This window comes from Lissotriton vulgaris, chromosome 2_1, assembly GCF_964263255.1.
Source record: "Lissotriton vulgaris chromosome 2_1, aLisVul1.2, whole genome shotgun sequence".
NCBI classification, from domain to species: Eukaryota; Metazoa; Chordata; class Amphibia; order Caudata; family Salamandridae; genus Lissotriton; species Lissotriton vulgaris.
In genome coordinates this window covers 1411302055-1411327561 of record NC_141687.1, presented here as the reverse complement: position 1 = coordinate 1411327561, position 25507 = coordinate 1411302055, and the positions used below count along the sequence as shown (strand labels likewise).

General features: G+C 46.9%; 1 protein-coding gene across 1 annotated transcript in view; it reads right to left on the bottom strand.

Annotated features, from left to right (window-relative positions):
• PPP2R1B (protein phosphatase 2 scaffold subunit Abeta) overlaps positions 1–25507 on the bottom strand; it is a 112165-nt gene that overhangs the window by 60908 nt on the left and 25750 nt on the right. The window contains exons 2-5 of the mRNA XM_086957176.1: positions 12957–13047; positions 11307–11407; positions 2296–2528; positions 1890–2037 (exon numbers count right to left, since the gene is read on the bottom strand). Coding sequence (XP_086813302.1) covers positions 1890–2037; positions 2296–2528; positions 11307–11407; positions 12957–13047 — 573 coding nt within the window. The remainder of the gene's footprint in view (positions 1–1889; positions 2038–2295; positions 2529–11306; positions 11408–12956; positions 13048–25507) is intronic.

Here is a 25507-nt window from a genome sequence, read left to right as displayed (position 1 = left end):
TTGCGCATTGCTCGCCAATTAATACTAACTTCTTCCACATGTTCACGACTTGCCCGGCACAGATCCCCTTCTGGGAGGGGAAAGGAAGGGAGATTTCTATGCAGGATTCTAGGCCATCAGATTAACCTCGCCCCCAGGGTTGGGTTTATTGGAGGAGACTGTGGGCCAGGGAATGGAAAGGACTTTTGTTGGGGACCAAACGGGACACTGCCTGCAGGTGGAAGTCCCCCACCATGGAGCCAATTAACTGTTAACCTTTAAAAATCAGTAACATTAGGTTATCAAAAATTGTGTGACATTAAGGACCGATGTGCCATTAAGTTACGACATCTAAGAAGACTACTAACTCAAAAAACACGTAGAAAATCAAAGACTAACAAGACAAGAAAAGTGATGTAGGAAAAGACTGGAGATGCTGGAGCAAGGGTAAAGAAACGAGCAACAGACAGAATGAGAAGAGGTAATATGTAAGATAGGCAACAGTTCTTTACAAAACCTATACACAGACTAACACAAAGACCGGAATACACACTTCTGAAGAGTCATGTAGTGCAAGCCCTCTTTCTGATAGAATTATAAACCGTGATTCATCAGGTGAAGCTAATAAGAAAGGCAACGCTGAATTCTGGCACAGGAAACGTTGCAGAAAGAATTAACGAGATGGTCAAGCTGTGTAAAATAAGTCAACAGCACATAAGGTGGTAGTAGTGAAGGTACTGACTGGCAACAAAAGGCTGACCAGGGAGATACAGATACACTAAAAGTAAATAAAAGCGGTTACTAACATTTAATCGAAATTTGGACTTCAGCAGATTCATTGGAATAGCTTCCAACCCCTTATAGACCGCTGATCAATTTATCAATACATGATAAATACTAAATGCTTACAGAAAAGCTTCATTGGTCAATTTAAAGATGGTAGTCTGTTCAAGCCAAGGAGCATCACCACACATTTAAACAAAATTGTGCTTTTTATTTTAAAGTTCTTTAAACAAATTCAAATGTTTTCTAAAAAGAAAGGCAAGTTATTACAAAATATAATCATAGCTAAACTATATTGCATTACGTTATAGTTCTAAATTGCCCGGATATTAGAGACACCATCTGCAAAGGAAAAGCAGCACGATTTACTCAAGCACTCTGTTGTATCCAAAAAGGAAAAATTATGGCACAGCCATTTGACATTTCACAGAGGCAAATAATCAACGCTAATAACACCCTTTCAGGCCTCTTCAAATGGATAACTAACACCAGTTTTTTTAGTACAGCCTCAACAAAAATTAAATAAGAGAAAAACGAAAGACCTACTTCAAATATTTTGTGTGGTCAAAACAGAAGCCTCAGTCAAATCTTTTTCAGGTCCTAAAATTGTACGTTTCACTCATAAAATTATAAAAATTACAAAACCAAGGATTTTGCGCTCAAAGAGCTATTGTTATCCAATATGAAGTTAAAATTGTGCATGACAAACTAAAACTAACCACTTTTTAACGTACGAAAACATCTATGAATATTGTCTCGTCTTGAATGCATGAATATTGTAGTGAGACCAAATAACAGTTTGAAACCACTCTAATGCTTTTCCTTCAGCCGCTATTTAGTGCATCACAGAAGTTTGGGATGTGAAGTGGGCATGTCACTCAAAGTTTTATCCAAACAAGAAAAAATAAAAGTACATTAGAAAAACTACAGTGGTAGACAGAAGCTAGATTAAAAGCAACTCAAACCAGTCCAAAGCAACCAATTATACATGGCAGAACTGACAATATATATTGGCACACAAACAATTAGGGAGAACAAGCATTCACGCCGATTTTAAGGTGGACCACGTCAGCGTTGATCAGTGATGCCTGTTGATTGAAAAAGCAGTTTTCAAACCAGAAGCTTACCTGTTCATCAGAAGCCAAATTTGTAAACAGGGGAATTATGTCATTTTTTACATACTCGAGCTCCAGAACCTTTGCAAACTCCCCAAGCTTTGATGCTGCAGCACGGCGCACCATAGGGGTGTCATCAGAACACAAACTGCGGAAGTGTCTGTAAATGGGGGGAGAAAAAAAATTAGAAGCAACCAAAACCTAGAGACTTTGGCAAAGCATAGATCGAGCATCGGGAAAAAATGTCCAGAAGAAGTGGTCTAGTTGGGGGCTAAGTGTATGCCGAGCCTCTAAGTATACCACCTGAGTTGAAGTGCAGAAGACTATGCATACCCATATGCTTTTTAATCAAAAATCTGAAAAGGTGGTTAAGTGCTGCCTTGCACTCATGACTGCGGAAAATCTTTTTCATACTTACTGCCTGATCTCCGCTTTTACGGTGCTGGAAACGCGTGGATAGCACACGCTAAACAGGCCGCATGCAGAGGTCCGCGAAGTAAACCAGTCACCACTTGCAAGGCGCTTGACCAGAGGCACAAAGTGTGCCTCCAAATCCACAGGTGCATGCTCGTGGGATATCTTCCTCAAGGAGTCTACTGCCTTGTCCCGAACAACTGTTTCTTCTACGGTGGCCAAACTCTCCAAGGGAGGCTGCAAGAAAGCACAATCCAAAAAGTAAAAATAGTTAAACATAAAAAGGGCTGGGTAGGCTAGAAGTGTGTTCTGTTTATACAAAACCTAATCCTCTCATCGAGCCAAGAAGGTAAAACCAATAATGTATCACCACCTGTCAGGACACTGAAGTCTACTGTTTGTAGAGCAACTATAAAACATGATCTCAGTGCGTCCAGCTACTAGATATCCAACACAAGAATCAGGATTTCATGATTTAGAATTCAAACACTGAATAACAAGAACAGAACATATGAATGACGAGTGAATACCAAATTGCTGTATGTCCTTTGGGGAATGTTGAAACAATGCGAAACTGAAAATGTTGGGAGTTCCATTGAAGCCAATTGGGCGGCTCAGGGTTAATAACGGCTGGCATAAGCCTTCTGCGCCAACATATCAATGACTGTCTAAGTTGCTTCCATTTTAATTTAGATCATTCGATCTCCACTGCATGCGGTTCGGGCCAATAACTCTGGTTTTTGGCCTTTAACAACCGGGATAGCCATAGGCAGTGAGCTAGAAGGCTATAGTGTTATTTCATTTTGCGGATGGCCCCATTAACCTCCTGTGCAATTCAGCAACAACGTAGATGGAACGTGGAGCATGTCAATGGGAAGATATTGGCAGTTATGAACAGGAAGGTGTGCTATTCCTGGGGTGTGCATCACTTCTGCAAAGGTATATGAAGGTATCCAAAAAGCTACTTCTTTAGAACCGGAGTTCAATCTAATTGTTGCTTACAGAGATGCATAGTCAAAATGAGATTGCTCACAGTACCAAAAGGACAAAACGAGATCAAATTGACAGATTCTTAAAGGCCCTCCAGAGAAATAAAACAAAGCATTTCAGTCATACATTGTTAGTTCAACGAAACCGAGCCCAAAGTATAAAGCATGTTTAACAGTGCTCAACCACAACACTGCTCAAAAAATTAACAGTTATTTGTAGAAATAATATCATGCACACCTGGAGAAGAAAGTCTATGTAAATGTGGGGGGAAAAGGGTATACAGTGAAGGGAAGTATGGCTGGAGGCTTCATCCAGGAAAGTTAATAACTATTCATGAAGTATGACTCCTCAACCAAAGAGTGTACAGTCTTTACTTGAGCACTTTTGGAGATAGGGTTAAGCTAAAACAAGCATTTACAATGCAATGGTCTCGGCATTATTAAAGCTAGAGCTATTGGCATTGCTCATGACTTTTTAAAAAAAAAATTCTAAAACATAAACAAATGGTATTGTCTTTTACAATGGCAATAGGTGAGCATTAGAGAGTAGTAGAGCGTATTTGCGGACACAGTGCCACACACACACAGACCGAGACAGAGCCGTGCACACACACACAGACACACAGACACACAGACACACAGACACACAGACACACACAGAGGACAAAAGGACTGGCTAAGAAAATAATGTTTAGTGCCTCTTTTCTCTCCTGATCTTGCACAGGTAGGACAAACCGAACGAGACTTGTATTAATGACCACACGGGATGTTTGCAGCAGGGATAAAGGCTTTCCTGGTACCCAGCACGTAGAAGCTACTGGCTGATCATTGTCTGCGGGGTTATGGTTTCGGATGCCAATACCTGCACTGGAACAATAATCACAACAATCAATTAAAGAGAGCCTTTCAAGCAAGCAAAGGGACATTACAGAAACTCGAATGAGACGGAGAGAAATTCGAATGTTTGCTTGCAGGCAGCTGCAAAGGACATTGCCTGGGCCCCTTGCACGGTGAATCCAGGTCACCAGGAACGCTTAAAAAAATGCAAAAGAGATTAGGCGGGTGGCAGCGGCTGATAGCAGGGCACGCAGAGCGAGCACTACTAACAAATCTGGGGACAGCAGCCCTGATCAAGAAGGGCCCATGGGAGGCAAACGTGCATATTCTGGGGCCCGAGGGCCATTTCATTACTGAAAATGAAGGATTAAAAAAGTGCCAGGACAGAGTCTTGGAATTCAGAAATGCATTCAAAAGAGTATATGCAGGAAAAATGAAATCATCCCCACTACCAGAAGCGGACAGTGGATTAGGTAAATTGTCAAAAATTTGCCTTCCTACTTTGCCCAAGCGTTACATAGTTTCAATTGTGGATTATCATTCAAAGTGGTTTGATTTTTGTGCAAATCCAGATTCAATGTCAGCAATAAGTTTCTTGAAACGAGTTTTTAGGTCAGAGGGTCCTCCAAGAGAAATTGTTAGTGACAATGGTTCACACTTCTGTTCTGGTGTCATGGAGGAGTTTTTAAAGGGGTTTGATGTGAAACACTTAAGAGTTGCTCTTTATTCTCCCTCGTCAAATGGTTTGATTGAGCGTTTGAACAGGTTTTTGAAAGAGGGCATTCAGACTGCAACTTCATGTGGTATGGATGTTGAGAATTTAAGGGAAAAAGTTTGGGCATACTTAGTTACTCCTCATTCTACTACAGGCATATCCCCTTTCAGGCTGTTAAAAAAGAGGAATCCACATGGTATTGTCTGTCCCTCCTGGATTAAGGATTTGGCTTCAGAAAAGACTAAATGTATAACCTGTTCAGACAAATTCGTTGTTAAAAGTAATGTTGCAAGACAACAGGAAGTGCAGAAGCGGAACTTTGATTCAAAAGTAATTTCCATTCCACAGTCATTTGTAGTAGGTGATTGGGTTATAGTGAAGACTGTTGATAGAGTGAAGAATCCCACCCTCGTCGCCAAGATGTGAAGTTGAATAGATAGTTCGTATGCAGGAACACTCAGGAGACGAACTGGTTGTAAAGAAAGATTTATTTTCATGAAGACAGCATATCCACAGGAGCACGTCTGCACTCAGCAACCTCCAACTGTATGAATGCCTAAAGCCACAGTTGGAAGCTACTGGATGAAGACGCCTCGAGAAATGCATCTCTTTAAGATATTCTTCAAGAGATGCGTGACCACAAGAACTAACTGCACGTGCAAGTGAACAGAACGCATAACACTAAGCACTCTACAACCACACAGGGCTGAGCCCGTGTAGGACCCGTCCCACTCTGGGACTGGGGCAGTGCCAGGGCACCTGGGGGCATGGCAGGGGCGTGGCTCTGGGGGGGGGGGGGGGGGGGGGGGGGGGGAGGGGGGGATGCAATCCTTAAAATGAATTGATAAACGCATACCCCCAGGCATATATACATGCATGACCCCCAATATTATCTAACAATTAGCCGATACTCTAATATGACGTATTGATACACACGTACACAATTATAACAATTACTAAATGCACCATAAGGTCTTCTTTCCCACCATCCCTGTGTCTCTCAAGAGGAAAGCGGCACACAAAACAGCGCCTTGATGTCTCGAAAACTTAATTTTTACTTTAAAATGACATTTTTAAAAAAAACTGTCCCACTGAAAGAGCGCAACATTCTATATGTATATATTTCAATATTCTTTAGGACAGGTATTCATCTGCGACCCTACGACTGATATCTGAAATGTGCAAACGCTAAATCTATTTTATGTATCTCCCTCTTTTTCAGAATATATGCACACACCCAATATTGGTATGTGTTATATGCTCATATCAGATAAATGATCTATTGATTTTCGGTCATTTAATATTGTTTTATAAAGGTGACCGGAATACTATTAATTAGTCTGCTCCCACTCGGCCATTATCTATGCATACACCTTAGTACCGGTAATCGACAGATGCGCCCTGAAGTCTTAGTTAATGAAAGTAAACGCCCTCATAACATCTATCTACACAACCGTCAGTCGTGCATGGGTCTCCGATACCCTCCTGCCTGTCGGCAGCCCGGAGATGAATGGACACAAAGTTGTCGTCTATGGTGATGAATGTATACGGGGTGCCTCCCCCTATATCATCGGGGAGGCGCTATATGTGACAGATGTGCAGAATTCTGTGCAGAGTTCTGTACATCCACGAGTGATGACAGTACACACACCGGAAGGCCCTGGCTCGGGTGTGCAGCGCGCTGGGAAATGCCTGCACATGTGTCCAAACTGAATGGCCAGAGGTGTCCCTTTCATGAAGGGGCACGTGCCCCCGGGGGTATTGTGTGCAGTGGCTGCTGGGGACACACACATGGCCCTGCCCAGGACAGTGCACAGACCACGTGCCATATGACGTGGCTCTGTATATCTTGGTGCCACAGACTTGGGGGCAGATTGATCCTGAAATAATGTGACCCCCTGCGACTATTGTACGCACCCCATACACCCACGTGAGATACACACACTCTGCCCCGGCCATGCGTACACTCCCACAGTATTTCATGGTGCATACTGCTCAACGCCACTTCTCCACGCAGGGGGGCCAGTAATTACACTTTTCACGATAGGTGTATTTCAGTGACGCATGCTTCTGCGTCACTGAAATACTGGTTCTGAATAAGTCTACACCGAACAGTGGGCACACGCATAGTGAATGTGTGCAAAGCCACGCATAGCGTTTGTATCATTAATGTCCGCACACACACTTCTCCTGGTCAATGCAGTGACAGGCAGGCTTTCCCTTACAGGTGCATATTTAAATGATTAAAGAATGCGCAAGTATAGCTACCAATAGTACAAATACCTGCACCCCAAGGGGAGAGGCACGCATACTCCCCGTAATAATGCGCGCACCTCTGTGCATGTCAATATCACAAACACACGCACACCCTTCCCAGTGCAATGGCAGGGTCTATATTTTTTCACAGATTTATGTCTAAGTGACTAATACATAGGCATATACATTGTACCCCAGAGGCGGATGCACGCAAACCAGTGCGGACTAACGTGTGCAGATTATGGCATATCATTACTATACACGCACTCAGGCACGCCCCTCTATGTGTCCGTGCAGCGAACAGTTACTCTGTTGTTGCCAGATGCATTCATGTGATTAATGGACTAGATAATAGGCATAGATATAGTACCTACTAGCATATATACGTTAACACCTCAACCGTGGGTGCCAGCATTATAAATAAGTACACAGATGCGTATTGTTATTGGTGAATGCTCGCCGGCTTCCTATTCCCGGTTCGGGTCTCTGTTCAGGTGCATTATTAATTACCGATGCAGATTTGCCGAATCGGTGCGCACATGCACTAACTTTGACTGCGCGCATGCCCGCAGCCCGAACCACCCCAAGTAATTATGCAGATCTGTGCAAGGTGTCCGTGCGCTCGCGCCTCGCCCGTATCAGTGTACTGAAGAGATGCCTTATTAATTACTGATGCAGATTTCAGTGCGCCAGGCGTGGAAGGGCACACCTGCTCGCACGCACAGTCTGCCCAAGTAATGCATGCATATGTGCGAGTACGCGGTGATTAATGTACACGGCGCCTGCCCTTCCTCGGTAGATATGTATACATACACCTTTACAATAGCTCGGCAGCTCATTATGCATGTTGCTGAGCCGGGCTCCCAGCCTGCAGCCCTTTGTGCCTGGCTCCTGCCTCCCCGGTTGCTGCTGTCCGTGCTGGGAGCCCTCTCTCTCGTGCCCGGGCTGCGAGGGTGTGCAGATCAGAGCCTCGCGCTTGCCTGGGGCACCCTGCAGCCCTCGCGCGCTCCGCCCGGTCCCTGCTCCGCCTCCCCAGGTTGGTCTTCGCAGGTGGCAATGACCTCTGAGCCCCGGGCGCGGCCGGCTGCCCCCGCTCTGTCCGGCGGGGCGGACAGATCTAGAAGCTGTGCCCGGTGCAAGCCGAGCCTCCCCCGCCCTGCCTGCGGAGAGGGCTGCCTCTGAACAGCTGACTCCAGCTCTTGGAGAGCATTTCCAGGACTTCGGGGTTCCCGGATCCAGGCTCCTGGACAGAACGCATCCTTGTATACGTCACCACAGTGAGTGCTTTTACACTTGGTTCTCTGCTCTATGTGTACGTTTGTATTTCTGTAGGTGGTCAGGAGGGAGCGGGAACTGAGACACAGACAGGGGGAGGGAGGACGGACTGACGGACAGCGGGAGGGAGGACGGACAGAATACAACAACACAGGACAAGGACAAGGTTAGCAATGACGAAAAACATTGTCAAAAAAAAGTCAACGCCCACAATCGCCCACGAAACAAAGGGGGCGGGGCTTAAAAAGACAGAAACACCCACGGATCTGCTCCCACAAAGATTGACACATCTCTCTTCCAATGGCTAGCCTCCATTTATGGAGCTAGCAAATGGAAGAGAGGCGGGTTAAAGCCCAGTACTGAAGATCAAAATTTCTCCGGTGCGCGACCCTGCTGCGCAGGGTACGCTAGGCCGAGACCTTAAGGGAGACTAATTTAAACAAGAAGTGCACATTTTCATGATCTAGGCAATAACCGCAGCAACCGATACATTGCTTCAAATAACTGGCCTATCACTCCCACAGCTTGCAGTCTTCTGGCTTCCACTATCTCATTCAGAACCATATACGGCCACCTACACTGGACCATTTAAGATTCATATATACTTCAATATGGTGTTATTTAGCTAACAGTTAACAGGCTCCCTTGGAGGACAGATCAAGTGCAGAGGTGGGGTGGGGTGGGATGGGTGGGTGGGGGGCTGAGTAATCATGTGCCCTTCATATTCAGCAGGGACGGTTTTTTTGATAATGCACTCAGTGGGCTGAAGAGATTGGCAGGGTGGATTGAGTATTGAGTATAGCCATTTAGATAGTTTACTCTTGTTGGCTTGACAGGGTGTATTAAGACAAAATCACAGGAGCCCTTATATCACGGTGTTCGAGGGATATTTTTTTTGTCAGAAAAAGTAATTTTAGAATACAGCCATTTGGAAAAGGTGCTTTCGAATAGAGCCATTTTGGAAAAGGTGAACTACAAAAAAAAAAAAAAAAAAAAAAAAAAAAAAGGAAATCCCCATAAAAGTACTATTGCTAAAATAAAATAAAAATCTGGGGACAAATTGCCAACACCAAGCTCCTAGGTTCCACTCGAACCTCTAATGGACTAGATTGCTACAACATATTATATGAATTGTCAGTCGAATAAATATAGGCTAAATAGACACTATATTCTTTGTCAAGCCGGACAGATTTATTTTTAGTAAGAAAGGTTATTTGAAATTTTGTTTTAAAAAGTGTTAACAGCAGGACACCAGCCGATGTCAACTGACACACTAAGGAAAAGGAAACAGAGGCAACTGAACAGTCTGTGTAGTTGAATCACAATCAGACGATGATACAAACACACTATTGCTGACATAAATTAATACATTTCATTTGCATATAGTGTGATACAGTCGACGACGTTTCGAAACCTATAAGTAATAAAGGTTCATCATCAGGACATTATATGCCTTCAACTTTTCAAAAAAAGTCACAATTGACTTGCTCAGCCCTGCAATTATGTCGCAGATTTCAACGGCGATTTGTTCGACGGACGCGGATCGCATTGTCGGCCCGTCATTGCTGTTTGTAGCCTCCCTCCCATTGCAGAGGTGATATTCGTTGCCCAACAGGCATTTCCGAAACTCAGGCTACTGAAATCTGCGACATAATTGCAGGGCTGAGCAAGTCAATTGTGACTTCTAGGTTCGAAACCTCGTCGACTGTATCACACTATATGCAAATGAAATGTATTAATTTAGGTCAGCAATAGTGTGTTTGTATCATCGTCTGATTGTGATTCAACTACACAGACTGTTCAGTTGTCTGTTTCCTTTTTTCCTTTCCTTATATTTATTCGACTGACAATTTGTACCTTGTCTAGGGACCACTGTTCTGGATATAGATATAGTTACCCTAAGGTCCCTAGCATATTGCTTCTTTGGGTTCCCTTGTACACTAAAATGATACAACATATTATATGGCAAAATGTATTTTTCGTTATAGCACCCATAGGTAGATGGATGGATGGATTCTGTGATAATGGTGCATACTTGGTCTTGCGGGGAGTCAGCACGGCTATCCATTCATGTATGTTTAGTACTAACCTCAAAGCAATAGGTCTCATCATGTGGACCTATTTGCTATGCCAAGAACTTTGCCAGTGCTATGTGGGATAAACATTAAGCCAGGCTGATCAGGGAAAACAGCACATGAGGAGAGGAACAAAGGGGTGGAGGGGTAGTTTGGCATGGGAGAAACATAAGAGCAGCACACGAGGCAGAAGGCAAGACTGCACATGCTCTCATGGAAAGATCAACAAAAAATAAAATAGTTCTCCAAAAGTGGTGGAAAGACACGTTAGCAGTCAAAAGGGGATGGAAAAAAAGCGAAGCTCCAGGGGAGGGACAAACACAAGAATAAGAAGGCAAGCAATTGATTAAGAAGCCAGCGAAATGACACTAAGCCAACCAAAGGAGAGCATAGGGAAGGCTACAAACCCACTTTAAGTCTTTGGTAAGCCCAAAAAACTCTTTAGCAACCAGACCAATTGTGCTGTCTGGTAAATAAGAACTTAAAAATTTCAAAAGAAAAAAAATAGAAATTTCCTACCTTGTGCCTAGTCCCAGCACAGCTATAAGCAGCTCTGTTTATGTTTTTTCACAGTGATGCAAACCTCGGGCTTCAAACTAATTTGGGGACATGGTCTGATCTGGCCGGTAGAGAACTAGATTCAACTTAAGTTGTGTACTAACAACTAATCCTACAGTTCCCCACCCACCCCTGTCCAGAGCACAAAATCCAGCTTTAAGATATAAACAAGTACGGCATAACGTATTGCAGCAGGTATGATGAAAACGGCTTTGATAAAAAGGTGTTTTTGGGGACAAAAAAACTGCAGCCAAATACAATTTTAAAAAAACACTAAAATAAGCCAGATATTTGACCTCGTAATCCTTACCAAAAGACAGTGGACAAACTCTGGACCTCCAACAAGGACTGTGAAACTCCCAAGTTGTTCAGCAAGAGCCAGCAAGACCTCATCTTCATCATAAATAGTATCTGCAGAGAACAAACAGTCAGTTGATTGCAACCTGCTCAATAGCAACCAAGTTTTGTTTCATTTAACTTTTCAAAATTGGAAGATCAGACATTAAAGCCGATTATGTTTTCATAAGCTGCATCAAGAGAAGTGCAATGTGAAAAAAATATGCTTGCACTATATATCCTATGTTCTAAATGAATCCTAATCAAGTTCTCCTCTAGAGAAGTGAATATTTCAGGATTTTGCCTTTCAGCAAAAGGGTGCGGAATTCTCACCGCTAGCTACCCAGGACATATTGTTTGGAGGTAGTGACAAGTGTTCATGCATATTTTGTCAGTTGAACAAGTAGGCTCAAACCCCTGCAGCACAAACTATTTGGCTGTCAGTTTTCAGTACGACAGTATAGATCTGTGAAAGAGGATGGCATGCATCTAAGTAAAGATTTGTTCAAAGTTGTACATATGATATATGAATGCAAAACCTTTAATATTAAGGAAAGCACTCTTGAGGAAATGCAATTTTCTGTGGTTTCAGCTGGCATTAGTGACGGAAGTTCCAGCATGAAAACATGTACACAATTGCAAAATAGTCAGTAGTTGCTCATAATGTTCCCAGAATGCTCCCTGATCAAATGTAAATACATGCAGAAGACCGAAAGGCAGATGGGGGATTGTTTGATTTCTAAATGAAATGTACATTGAAACTTGGAAAAAAAAGGAATGTTTTGCCAAGATATTGCAGCCTGTATTGAAAGGAAAGGAAACATTTAATAATAATGGACAATCACTTTAAAACCATTTTGGGTTGATATGAAAATAAGTTAAGGTCCAATTCCTAAAGAACGTAATAAGTGCACCCATAGCTATATGGGCATGTATGGATGCAGATTTAGGAGTCTCATGAATTCACTGGAGTTTACAGAGGTAGGCCTGGACACCATACTCCCAGCATTTCTGCACGAGCAAGAATAGAAGTCAATATTTGCTAGAGCGAAAATTTGCTGAGCAATTGCAAAATCAGTTTCCCTACACCCTCTTTCTACTCCATGAAACTTTCGAATTTTTGGAAGTTTTCAAAGAAATCGGTGAGGACTTGGTAAATACCCTTATACATGCAGGTCTGTCGGTGTGCACAGACTCAGAAGGAATGCCAACTGTGGAACTACAGTTTATCACCCAATTCCAATCTCTGTATGTAGATTTGCAGAAAGGTGGTAAAATAAGAGCTGTGCCAGAATGTAACCCCTAATATAATAGGAGTCCTAATCAAATGCGTTATCCGAGATATTCTATAATGAGGCTGCTGTCAAAATCTGGAAGCCTGCTTCTTAGCAGTAAAGCGACAAATATATAGTATTGTTTAAATAGGACAGATTTATTAAGCTTTCATTTTTTTGGGATACATAAATATTTTATAAAACTCCATACACCTGCTTCAAATTAGTTCTTATTTGAACACAGTCGGGACAAGAGTTGCATCGCTGGCTAACAGTTAGATAACTTGTGAACAACGACGTTAACCGTAGTAAATGATGACTATCCCTCGGTTTAACAAGATTTTACGTACCAGTAAGAAAAGGAAGGAGTTCGGTTCGAGTTCGCTCAACGCCCAAAGCTAATGCAATGGTTGACAGTTTCTTGATGCTGTTGAGGCGTAGCTGTGGAAAGAGAAGAACAAGTGAACTTTAAACCACAGAGCTGTCCGATGTTAGCATGTGAACTAGATCGGTAACTAGTCAGATGTGACAAGTTAACCTCTTGATCATTGCTTTAGTGACTTAAAAGAAAATGGTTGTAGGCACAGAGTTTCTATTGAACCAGGTCAGCCGCCAGTCACAGTTGACTTATTTTGTTGCATGCCAACAGAACAGCCACTGAGCACATTCTACATATCCTTACTTGAAGCAGAACAAATTGGATTGAGTTTAAGTAAAATAATTCGAAAAATACAAATTTAGTAGGAACTTTGGGTTCAGAACAGTACAGCAAGATAAATAAAACGTCAGCGAAGGGGGGTATACACTTGCACTGCTAAACGTATGAGCCCACAAATGACATCCAGCTAAGCATGGTCGAATAGTCTTAGTTTATCCATAACTGACCATTTAAACAATAAACACAAGAGTACAGAATTAAACGGTAAAAGACTCCTCTCGGGTTTTCCAGTCCGAGCAGAGAAGTAAATGTTTATAGAACACAGGGTGCATACAAGAGATCCTGCTGACCAAAGTGACAGTTCTTCAAAATTAAAACTTTCGTTTTGAAAACTGCAGAATTTAGCTGGATGTAAATAGGGAAGCCTGCTCTAATTATCATTTGCATTCAGGATTTTGGAATTAGAAAAATTATGGTAGATGAGTTCAAGAGCTTCATTATTCCCCAATTTCTGAGATAAGTTTCTTACCCCATAGGAAAATAAATAGTGGAAATTACCTCTCAGTCTGACCACCATCTACCCCGCCAACAAATATGTAAGCCCTGCTCACTGCTCCAAGTATAAACTGCACAGTGTGTGTAAAGTTGTCTCAAAGACAATGCACTGGCGAGCATGACCCCTTCTGCAATGGACAGAAATTCCAACACTCCAGAGCTTCACAGTGAAGCTGAACTTTTAAAGCATATCTATTTCATACCCGTTAATATCAGTTTGGCACCATTCTGTATTTTTATTTATCATTTTGTATTACATCAAAAGGTAAAACTAATTGAGAGAAAATTCACTTTGCATTTAAAAAAAAAAAAAAAAATGAAGATCCAAATTTAGTAGAGAGGAAAATCTAGGTTAAACAAGCATTGGTAATGCATCAGTTTCACCTATGTAATGGATAAAGAGCTGTATTCATCTATCATCGTCCAACAGAAGGAAAGAGCTCTGACAGATAACACGGATGTGGCGCAGCGGCCAGAGCTGCTGACTTAAGCGCTGGGAATCCCGGTTTGAGTCTTGGCGGCACCACATAACATCATGTGATTCTATGCAAATCACTTAATCTCTCTGGGGATAGATAGTTATAAAAATTCGCAGCGAGTAAAAGGCAAAACTTTATGATAATATAGTTCCACCAAAGCGGATGTTAACAGTATTTAGGCGGCGGGAAACTGATAGGAGAAGCATTGGTAAATGCAGGAAAATATGCTACAGCCAATTGAAATTGAGGAAAGGTAGGTCAGGCGGGGGGGGGGGGGGGGGGGAAGCGGCAAATGGAGAGGGTGTAACTCATAGGGTGGTGTTTACCCATAACAAGAACATTTTGGTTGAAGAGCTGCGGTTTCAGTTACTAGTGGAAAGGACAGGCTATTGCCTGGAGTTTTTGGAATGGAATGCAGGCATTGCAGTCATTATAATTATGCAAATACTTAAGAGTTGTGCTTGCATCATCAGAGGTCCTTGGTCACCTGAAAGGTCAGTCGCAAGTGGTTACATTACATTTTTAAAGTGATGTCTGCATGCAACAAGAGGTACTGCAGTTCTTAGAGTGGCGAGAGCCTGTCCTAATTTGAGGCAAGTAACTGCAAGGAGGCGGCTCTGCAGCGGGTCCAGAGGGATCTCAGGGATGCTGTTCACTACTGCTCTGCCTCCACGGAGGTAGGGTGTTCCTGGACAGTAGTTTTTATGATAGAAATTGCTTTATCCAACATAGCAGGGCCAATTGGCACAGGCAGTCTTCCATTCAATGCAGAGAGCTGACAAAGTCAACAAGTCCAAGAGTGAAGTTTCAAACCAGTCACTTCTGCGGAGCACAAATTCTTGATCAAGGCCATACGCATCCAGGCTTGTATCATTCACTGTAAGTCGCAGGACCTATTGGGTGCCAATGTCAGAAAGGACAAGCCTCAAGTGCTGTACATTGTATACCAGAAAATTCCAATGTTCTCGCCAGAGGGATGGTCATGGACTGTATGGGGAGTGGGTAAAAGCTTGTGAAATGACAGAACAATTATAAGTCTTAATCTTAAGGAGCCCCTTTGGAACAGCTGCTGGTCTGTTCACCAGGTATAAAAAGTGAACCATTACAGGACAATGTTTCACCCTTCATTTAGGATGTGGAGGTGTAAATTTTGGCTCAATGGTTGTCAGCTGGGCGGTATAGAAGAGGGAGATGGTCAATGTAATTATATTTCTACCGTGCAATCATACTACCGCCAAGACTGAAAATCAAGTAAATTGGTGATATTTTTCCACCTAAACATTAAGTTGGGTGTCAAGGCATACGTCCAGAGTCCTGATACTGTCAATGAGGGAAAGAGGGAAGCAGTCAAGATTCTGCTTGATCTTCTAGCGTTTGTGTGTGACTGCCTTTTCAAAGGAATTCAAAAATCGTCAGTGGGAGATTAGACAGTAATTAGTGAGGTCACGAAGATGGACTGCAAGCTGTCCTACAGGTGTGTACGCAAGAGCATCCAGGAAGGAACCATGAGCAAGGGATTCATGGAACAAATTAGGTGGAGGCATTCAACATTGCCTGAGATTTCCTTGCTGTAAAGTAAATTGCATGGTATTTGTCTCTGTAAGACAGGGGTCGCCAAACCGGTCCTGGAGGGCCGGATCCGTGCCAGATTTTTTAAATTACTACATGCATCTCAATGGGGATATCCAAAAAATCTGGTATGGATCCGGCCTTTCAGGACCAGTTTTTGGAGACCCCTGCTGTAAGAAATACCCAAAGATTTGAATAGTTATTATCCAGTAGTGGTTCTGGTGGCTCAGTGGACTAAAGCAGCCACTGCAGGGGCCTGTGTCCGACCTCATGGTCGCAGGTTCAAATCCCGGCGGGTCCACTAAGCCTTTCATCCATTTGAGGGTGATAAAATGAGTACCATTGAGTTGGGTAACAATAAACATCTGTTATTCAGCGCCAGGACACTTTCGGGTAATCGTGCGCTTTACAAATACACCTGCTATGTTACTGTATATTGTTTGCATAGAGTAATGCATGATTGGGATAAGAATACAAATTATCTGGTGACTGTATGGAATTAGTTTCTTTAAGCACAAGTTACTTCTTGTGTAACAATATATCTGTAAGAGGCATTAGTTAGTGATAGATTCCTTACCTTAGAATATCCCCAGGCGTCAGACTGGATCCGGAAAGTTTTGGTTAGCAGTACCCCTGCGTGTCAGTAGGTGGCAACCTGCGGCTCCACGGCCGTCACTAGCGTCGTAAGCGCAGAGATGACGTAACAGACTACTTAGGCGCCACACATGCTCTCGGACGTCACTTCTGTACACTACTTTCCGCGCCAAGAACGCAGAGCCATGAAAGATACTGACCATTGGTGCATAAAACTAGGGCCCTGAAAGGGAGGACCTTAACCCTAGTAATCAGTTCGCAGAACGGGGCAGATGGGTTTGGGTGGTATGGAATCCATCACTAACTAATGTCTTACAGATATAGTGTTACACAAGTAGTAACTTGTACATCTGAAAGAGGCACGTTAGTGATAAATTCCTTACCTTAGAATAGATACCCCAGCAATACCAACCCCGGTGGTGGGTCTGCGAACAAGATTACACCAGAAAGTCACGGAGCACAGAACTGCCAAAGAAGCCATCTCTCTGGACCGGACTGTCAAGGCAGTAGTGCTTGGTAAAAGTGGGCAGCGAGACCCACGCAGCTGCCTGACAAATGTCCTGCAAGGGAACGCCGCGTCCCAAGGCAGTAGTCGCTGCCGTTGCCCTGGTGGAATGGGCACGCAGTCCCAGAGGAGGCTCCATCTTAGCCAAGGAGTAACATGCTGAGATGGTCCGCATGGGCACCGCCAACCTTTTTTGGCGCCCCCGTATCCAACAAAGCTGGTCATCCACCCGGAACTGCTGCGTACGCTGCAGATAGAAAGCAAGCACCCGTTTTGGGTCCAGACGGTGGAGCCTCTCCTCCTCCCTAGAGGGATGCGCAGGCGGAAAGAAAGTGGGCAAAGTGATGGTACTCAGAACCACCTTGTCCGGATGAACAGAGGGGAAAGGAGGTTTAGAAGAGTTGAGTGAGTAGACGTAAGGGACAGGTATGAAGGGGCTCAAAGGGAGCGCACATCAGAAAGGTCAAAACAAGATTCAAGTCCCACTGAGGCATTATGAAAGGCACAGGTGGTAACTTATGCGTAATACCTTTGAGGAAGCGGTTCAAGACCGGGGACTTAAAAAGAGAAGGCTGATCTGGAAGCAGTAGAAAGGCGGAGATGGCCGAAAGATAACCTTTGATAGTGCCCAGAGCAGAGCCCTGCTGGGCCAAAAAGAGAAGGAACAGAAGGACCTCAGAAAGAGGGGCAGAAAGGGGATTCACAGCCTTTGCTGTGCACCATGCCACAAATTTGTTCCACTTGCAGGCGTATACAGTTTTCGTGGAGGGGCGCCTGGCTGCCAAGATAATGTTACAGACTTCGGGAGGAAGGTCGAAAGGTGTCAACTGTCTCTGCTCAATCTTCACATATGGAGGTGGAGGCTGGACTGGTTTGGGTGGAGGACCGTCCCCTGCTGCTGCGACAGAAGATCCTCCTGGAGAGGCAGATGGATCGGGGGATCGAACGCCATGCTGAGTAGGTCGGGATACCAGTATCTTTGTGCCCGATCCAGAGCCACAGGGATAACTTGGGTACGGCCGCACCTGATTTTCTTCAGCACTCTGGGCAGAAGTGGTATAGGCGGAAAGGCGTACAACAGACCACCACTCCACTCGCAACGAAAAGAGTCGCAGAGTGAGCGTCGCCTTGGAAATTCCAACGAGCTGAAAAGAGGTCATTGCGCGTTCTCTTCGGTAGTGAATAGATCCGGGTGGGGAAGGGAGAGGGATCTGCCACTGACCCAATTTCGATTAATGAGCCACCACTGCAACTATTGAGCAGTGCCCTCCGAGATCTGGACACTATCGGACAGGTTGCCCTGATGCTGCACCCTCTGGAACTTCAGGTCCCACTGCAGAGCAAGCATATGCCACCTGGCATGTGACACCAGCAGGATGCAGGAGGCCATCAGGCACAGAAGCCAGAGGGTCAACCCGACAAACCCGGGATAGAGGCCGAAAGATCGGAATCATAGACTGAATATCTCAGACTCGCTGTTCGGGAGGATAAACCCGAAACCGTGTCAAATCCAGAACCGCTCCGATGAAGGGGGGCTTCTAGGAAGGACTCCGGTGCGAATTGGGCACGTTGATGGGGAACCCCAGCAGGTGCAGGAGGTCGACCGTATCTGAAGGTGGCTGACGACTGTGTGGGGCGCGCCCGCCTTCAACAATCAGTCGTCGAGGTAGGGGAAGACTTACATCCCTGAGCTGCGACCACCGCCATCACTTTCGTGAACACCCGAGGGGCACTGGTATGGTCGAAGGGGAGCACGGCAAACAGAAAATGCTCCTGGCCTACCGTGAACCGCAGGTAACGCCGGTGGACTTTCAGGACGGGGATGTGAAAATAAGCGTCCTGCAAGTCCAACGCTACCATCCCGTCTACACGGTCGGGGGCAGCCAGGACCCGAGACAGAGTCCGCATTTTGAATTTCTCCTTCCAGAGGACGCGTTTGATGTCCCGGTGGTCCAAGATAGGGCGCAGGCCCCCCCCTGGTCCTTCTTTGGGACCAGAATGTAGTGGGAACAACAACCACTCCCTACTTCCTGCCCAGGAACGCACTTTATGGCCCCCTTGGCCAAAAGGGCAGTGATTTCCTGCCGAAGGAGCGCAAGATGGTCCCCCGACATGCGGTGGCAGCGAGGTGGCATGGCCGGAGGGGAGGACTGAAAGGGGAGGGAATAACGCTTGCGGATTATTTGCAGTACCCATTCGTCCGACGTGATATCGCACCAGTGAGGGAGGTGTCGGCAGATCCTGTCACCCACCGGCGTGGGATGTTCCACAAAGCACTGACTAGGAAGGTTTGGAAGAAGGAGCAGCGGAGGTGGACTGACCCGCGTGCTGATTTCCAGACCTGCTCTGGCAGAAGCCGTGGCCACGGATGTGCTGGGTCTGCACAGGCTTGTTGGAGGAACATGCCTGGGTACCTCTTCCCTGGCCACGAAAGGAAAGAAAACCAGGAGTGGCTGGGTTCATAGCAGAAAGACCCAAGGACTTGGCCGTGGCCCCCTAGTCCATAAAGTGCTCGAAGGCACTGTCGGCCTTCTCACCAAACAAGCAGGTGCAGTCGAAGGGCATATCCATGAACGAGCTCTGGACATCGGGCGAGAACCCAGTCAAACGTAGCCGGGCGTGGCATCGCAATGCCACCATTGTAGACATCGCCCTGCCCAACGAGTCCGGAGTCCAAACCACACCGAATGGCGAACTTAGCCGCATCATTTCCTTCAGCAATTGCTTGAGAAAGGACAACCTGGACTTCGTCAGAACACTGAGGCAACACTTGAGCAACGGTACCCCACACTGTGTGAAAGTAGCGGCCTAACAAGCAGGCGATGTTCACCGACCGCAGCCACAAGCTGGCCGAAGAGAACAACCGCTTACCAAACTGATTCAGTTTATTGGAGTCCTTATCCGGTGGAGCCGTGGGAAAGGCACTCTGCGACTGAGGCCTGGATGACCAGACTCTCAGGCGTGAGTTGGGTGGTCAGAAAGGCAGGAACACCCGGCACCGGGCAACGTTTTTATCCACAGGAGCCCCTGTGGCTGGCCGTAACCAAGTACCCAAGAGGACGTCGGTAAGGGCGTCATTGAAGGGAAGCAGTGGCTTCGACGAAGTGGACGCCGTTTGGAGCACCTCAGTGAGGAACTTGGTTTTGAGGGCCACTGTGGGGAGATAGAGGTTGAAGGCCTCAGCAGCTCTACGGAGCACCATCATGTAGGAAGCGCCCTCCTCCATCTTAGGTGGAGGAGAGGCAAACCCCGGGGCAGAAGAGAAATGGAGGTCGTGGGCTTCCTCCAAGTTGTCCACTCAATCCTGCTCGGAGTCACACTGCCCAGCCAGGGGGTCCTCTAATCCTTCCCTGTCCGCCTCCGGCACCTGAGGGGCCGGTCGTGGCGGCAGGGACGGAGCCAGACAAGGGACAACCTGTTGGTAACTGTGCTGGCCGGGGCCAGACCGGAGCCGGCCCCCAATGCGGATCCCAGGCCGGAATAAAATGGTCCTGGAACCGGGGCAAGGGCGGAAGAAACTGCACCCAATGCGTCGCCGGGGCCGGCAACGCTGCACCTCGTGGGCCCCGGACCGGAGCCAAGGGCATAGGATTCTGTAGTGCCAGGGCTGGATCCGCTGGTGGAGCTGCCGGGTCGACAGGGTCTGGACACAGGACAGCGGGAGAAGGAGGTCCATGGCAGCAAAAAACTCTTGCACCTGTTCGGGAGTCGCCGACCTACCTGGGTAGGGTGGGTAAACCGTGGGACTCCCAGTCTCTAGAGGAGTCGCAGGGGCTAGTCCGCCTGCGAGGAGCAACAGGGGCGACGTTGGAGAGCGAAGGCGCTTTTTCGACTTTATGGTGTCGCTTACCAGAATCCGAAGGCGAAGACTTGGATCCTGAGGAGCGACGGCTCAGCCCCTAGACCCAGAGTGGCAGAGCGACGAATGCCGGACCTCCAGCAATTTCTGGCACCACTCCTTCAAAGCCTTCGGGGCCATGGCTCAACAGTCCCGGGAGTCATGATCAGTCTCCAGGGAGTAGAGGGAAACATTGTGGGGGTCCGCCACTGACCTATTACAGCGGCATGTCCCACAGGACTTAAAGCCAGGTCTCCCTACGTGCACCAGAGGAAAAAAAAAAACAAGCATTTACAATGCAATGGTCTCGGCATTATTAAAGATAGAGCTATTGGCATTGCTCATGATTTATTTTTTTATCATAAATAAATGGCATTGTCATTTACAATGCCAATAGTTTAATCGTTAAATAAATGGCATTGTCATTTACAATGTCAATAGCTTAATCGCTCGCTTGCAAGCAAATGCATGACCTATTGCATTTACACCCACACAGAGCCACACGCACAAAGCCACCCACACACACAAAGAGCCACCCACACAGAGTCATTCACATAGAGCCACCTGCACAGCCACCCTCACACAGACAGAGCCATCCACACAGAGCCACCTACCAAAAATCTATCCACACAGAGCCACACACACACAGACAGCGCCACCCACACACAGACAGCGCCACCCACAGACAGCGCCACCCACAGACAGCGCCACCCACAGACAGCGCCACCCACAGACAGCGCCACCCACAGACAGCGCCACCCACAGACAGCGCCACACACAGACAGCGCCACACACAGACAGCGCCACACACAGACAGCGCCACACACAGACAGCGCCACACACAGACAGCGCCACACACAGACAGCGCCACACACAGACAGCGCCACACACAGACAGCGCCACACACAGACAGCGCCACACACAGACAGCGCCACACACAGACAGCGCCACACACAGACAGCGCCACACACAGACAGCGCCACACACAGACAGCGCCACACACAGACAGCGCCACACACAGACAGCGCCACACACAGACAGCGCCACACACAGACAGCGCCACACACAGACAGCGCCACACACAGACAGCGCCACACACAGACAGCGCCACACACAGACAGCGCCACACACAGACAGCGCCACACACAGACAGCGCCACACACAGACAGCGCCACACACAGACAGCGCCACACACAGACAGCGCCACACACAGACAGCGCCACACACAGACAGCGCCACACACAGACAGCGCCACACACAGACAGCGCCACACACAGACAGCGCCACACACAGACAGCGCCACACACAGACAGCGCCACACACAGACAGCGCCACACACAGACAGCGCCACACACAGACAGCGCCACACACAGACAGCGCCACACACAGACAGCGCCACACACAGACAGCGCCACACACAGACAGAGACACACACAGACAGAGACACACACACACACACAGACAGAGACACACACAGACAGAGACACACACAAACGCACAAATGCAAATTACATCCATGCTGGAGGCCCTCGAAGCACAGCATGTAAGGCCGTTTTGTCTGAGAATTTCCTATGAAACCCCATGATGGTAAGGTGTTACTGTTCTTATATTCTTAGGCGCTAGCCTGTAGGGACTGTCTGCTCGGGCCTAGATCTCACCCAGGGAGTGGACACTTCCCAAGAGTTGGGGCTTGTCACAGGTTATTGGAGGGAGAGCTGCCTCCAGCAGGGGGCCCGGGGTCCCAGCAGCCTTCCTTCCTTCTGGCCCGCAAGGGAATGCTTGTGTATGTGTATTACAGATTGCATCTCGATGTGTATGCTGGCTTGCTGAGGTCACATAAGAGTAATGCAATGAAACCAACAATGTTATCTCTAAAATAATTAGTCATCTGCAACTACCTCAGCGGGCATTGATGATCAGGGGCCCATCCAAGGGATGAGCAGCATGTGTATATTAGTTTACTCCCTCTGGTATGTGTGGTACTGGGTATTGGTTATTGGAACACCAGCTATCATTATCGGCTGCCCATAGAGAGCCTTCGCATTTGAGCCACGGCCGGATCTCAACAGGGCACTAGGTTACTTGAGGGACAGTTGTTGATCTGGGCTGAGCAACCAACCAACCTGTGATCTGAACATTCCAGTTGTATCGATCAGCTGCCGAAAGGCTTCTGGGGTCCTAGACCTGAATGGATCGGGTACAGCTGCATTACAAAATGCACATAACACTCACCCACCTGCATAGGATCCGCTCACGGTGCCATGGGTCACTGTAGAGGAGGCACGGTTTGTAAAAGTGTATATCGAAAACACTGTATTAAAAAAAGATGTGAGCAGTCTAAATAACATTGTAAAAAATGGGAATCTGGGGTCTCCCAACCAGACATAATGTCATGTTGAATAATGTAGTGCCTCCGAGACAGTGAGTCGCGATATAGCGACATATAACCACATAAAAGGAGATCAAACCTGAGTGTTGAACTGAACTGCACATCAGTATGTGCATTTCTGAAATCTAAACCCTAGGAAGATTGCTGGAGGAATCCAAGAACACTACCCAATATTCACAATGCGTCTGCTTGAACTGCACAGAACCGTACCCAGCTGAGACACTGCTTTAACATGGACTGTTCTCATTCTTCACTGGGAAGGCATGATCAGGCGGTATTGACATCTTGCCTGCGAGATTCGCGCATGCGTGTGTGCATTTCCTCTCTAATTGACTTTAGAAGAGGAACGGTTGACGCAAACTGAATTCCCAAGTTTGTGTGCGTTTTTAAAGTTTACAAATATGGTTTGACGCGGCACCGATGCTATTCCATACACAAAAAACGTAGAAAGAGCGCTGCTTTATATGGTTAGCCAGTGTTTCTGAAAGGCTTCGCAGTGTGCGCTGCTGGAGAGAAGGTTGAAGCAGGGCCACAGAGAGAATGTTCAAATTTTCCTCCGATTTCTCTTTGAGTATTTTCCTGGGCGCAGTCTGAGCTGTGGGTGGTGAGTCGTTGTACCCCAGCATGTCGAACTAGGGAGATTACGGTAGGGGAGGTAGTACCTGGCCGTACAGATGAACCGGGGCGAGCATAGAGCGCTGCCAGGCAGGCACAGTACCGCAGATCTATCACAGGGCACTCTGCCAGCCAGTGCCCCCTCCCAGCACGCGTTTGCCTGGAGTCTACACTCTGACTGCTCGCTGCCGCCGCAGAGTTGTGGACTGACTGTGATTCGGGGCCTGCCTGCTCTCAGAGGGTGAAACATTACTCTGCCCGGTGATGTGATAAGCTTTATACACTTCGGGTCCGTCTCCCAGGCCTGTGCCGGCATGTTTGCCTGCACGCTGAACCTGAAGGCGTGCTAATGTCATGCGGGGTGTTTTAGCATATATTGCACAGCTTATTTGCATGGGCTTTCCTGGAAGATGTCGGTTGAAGCAGCGTGTGCTGTTGTGTGCCAGGGGCAGTGATCAGCAGTCGTGTTGGTATCCCACAACTCCGAGCCTGGCTGCTGTTTCACTGCCTCTGGATAACATGTTAATACAAAACACTGCCCAGAAACAAGCATGGTTAACACCAAAAGTGGATGCCCACGTGCCTAGAAAACCGCCACAACACAGACCTCTCCAGTTTAGTTTGCAGAAGCCTGTTTAATTAAGTCGCATAGGCAAATTAACCCGTTCCTGGCAACTTGGCTTAGCAGCACCTTTTCCATCAATGGATTCGGCTGTGCTCCCAGTAGAGTTTACCACTGGTTGTGCCTCTGGGTACTAGTACCAGTTTGCGGTCTTGCGAGGACAGCCCGGGCAGCAGGCGAGAGTCGGCGTGCCCTGGGCATAGGCTCTGTGTCAGATATGGCCGTGCCAGGGAGAACTGTTTAGTGCTTGTGCACATAATGCAGATCCGCGTTTGTGCATTTCCGTGTCGGTATACGTTTATATGCACGTGTGTGCGTTTGGGTGGCTCCGCGAGTTATAGTGTCTGAGCTGCCAGCAGTTGGGCATCCACTCCCGTGATGAGTTTGTGACCCGCTGGTTCTAGCAGGGGTCCCATGCCGGGCGCGCTGCTCAGCCTCCCATGCTTGCAAGGTCGGTAACGTAGATTACACTTAAGAAGGTGTTGCCGAGGCCTGTGGTCGTGCCTACAGCAGGCCGGGGGAGGGGCTGACAAACATGATGGGTAGGTGGAGTGTGGTGAAATCGGAACTCGCGGGGTGCCCGGTTATTTTGCTTGTTTTATTTCCATGTCAGTGATCGGACAGACGAGTAAACCGCACCACTGGGGTCACATGCAACAAGGCAGGGGAGGGAACTAATCGACCCCAGACTCATTCTATCAGCCTCGGAAGAGTGAAATGCCGCGTTTGCCTGTCTTTTGACGTCACTAGCAGACCTCAGCAAAGCATTAGCACACGGAGCTACCTTAGCAGATGTTGGCGTATGCCCCGCCGCTGTTAATCGTGAACTCGAGTTCTACTCTGGGGTTGGTGCACGGGCCATGCACAAGGTTCAGTGAGTCTCTTCTGGGACACGGAGGCAAACATGGGGAGGTGGGCCCCACGGGCCGGCGTCCATCCGGTGAACAGCTGATTGCTCATCTGCCGCCGGTCGCGCTCTAACTGTGATACATCTCACCTGTAATTGATATAAATGTGTGTGGCACCCGCAGAATTAGAGCACTCAGATTGTTTTGACATAGCTCAGTGAGCTGAGCG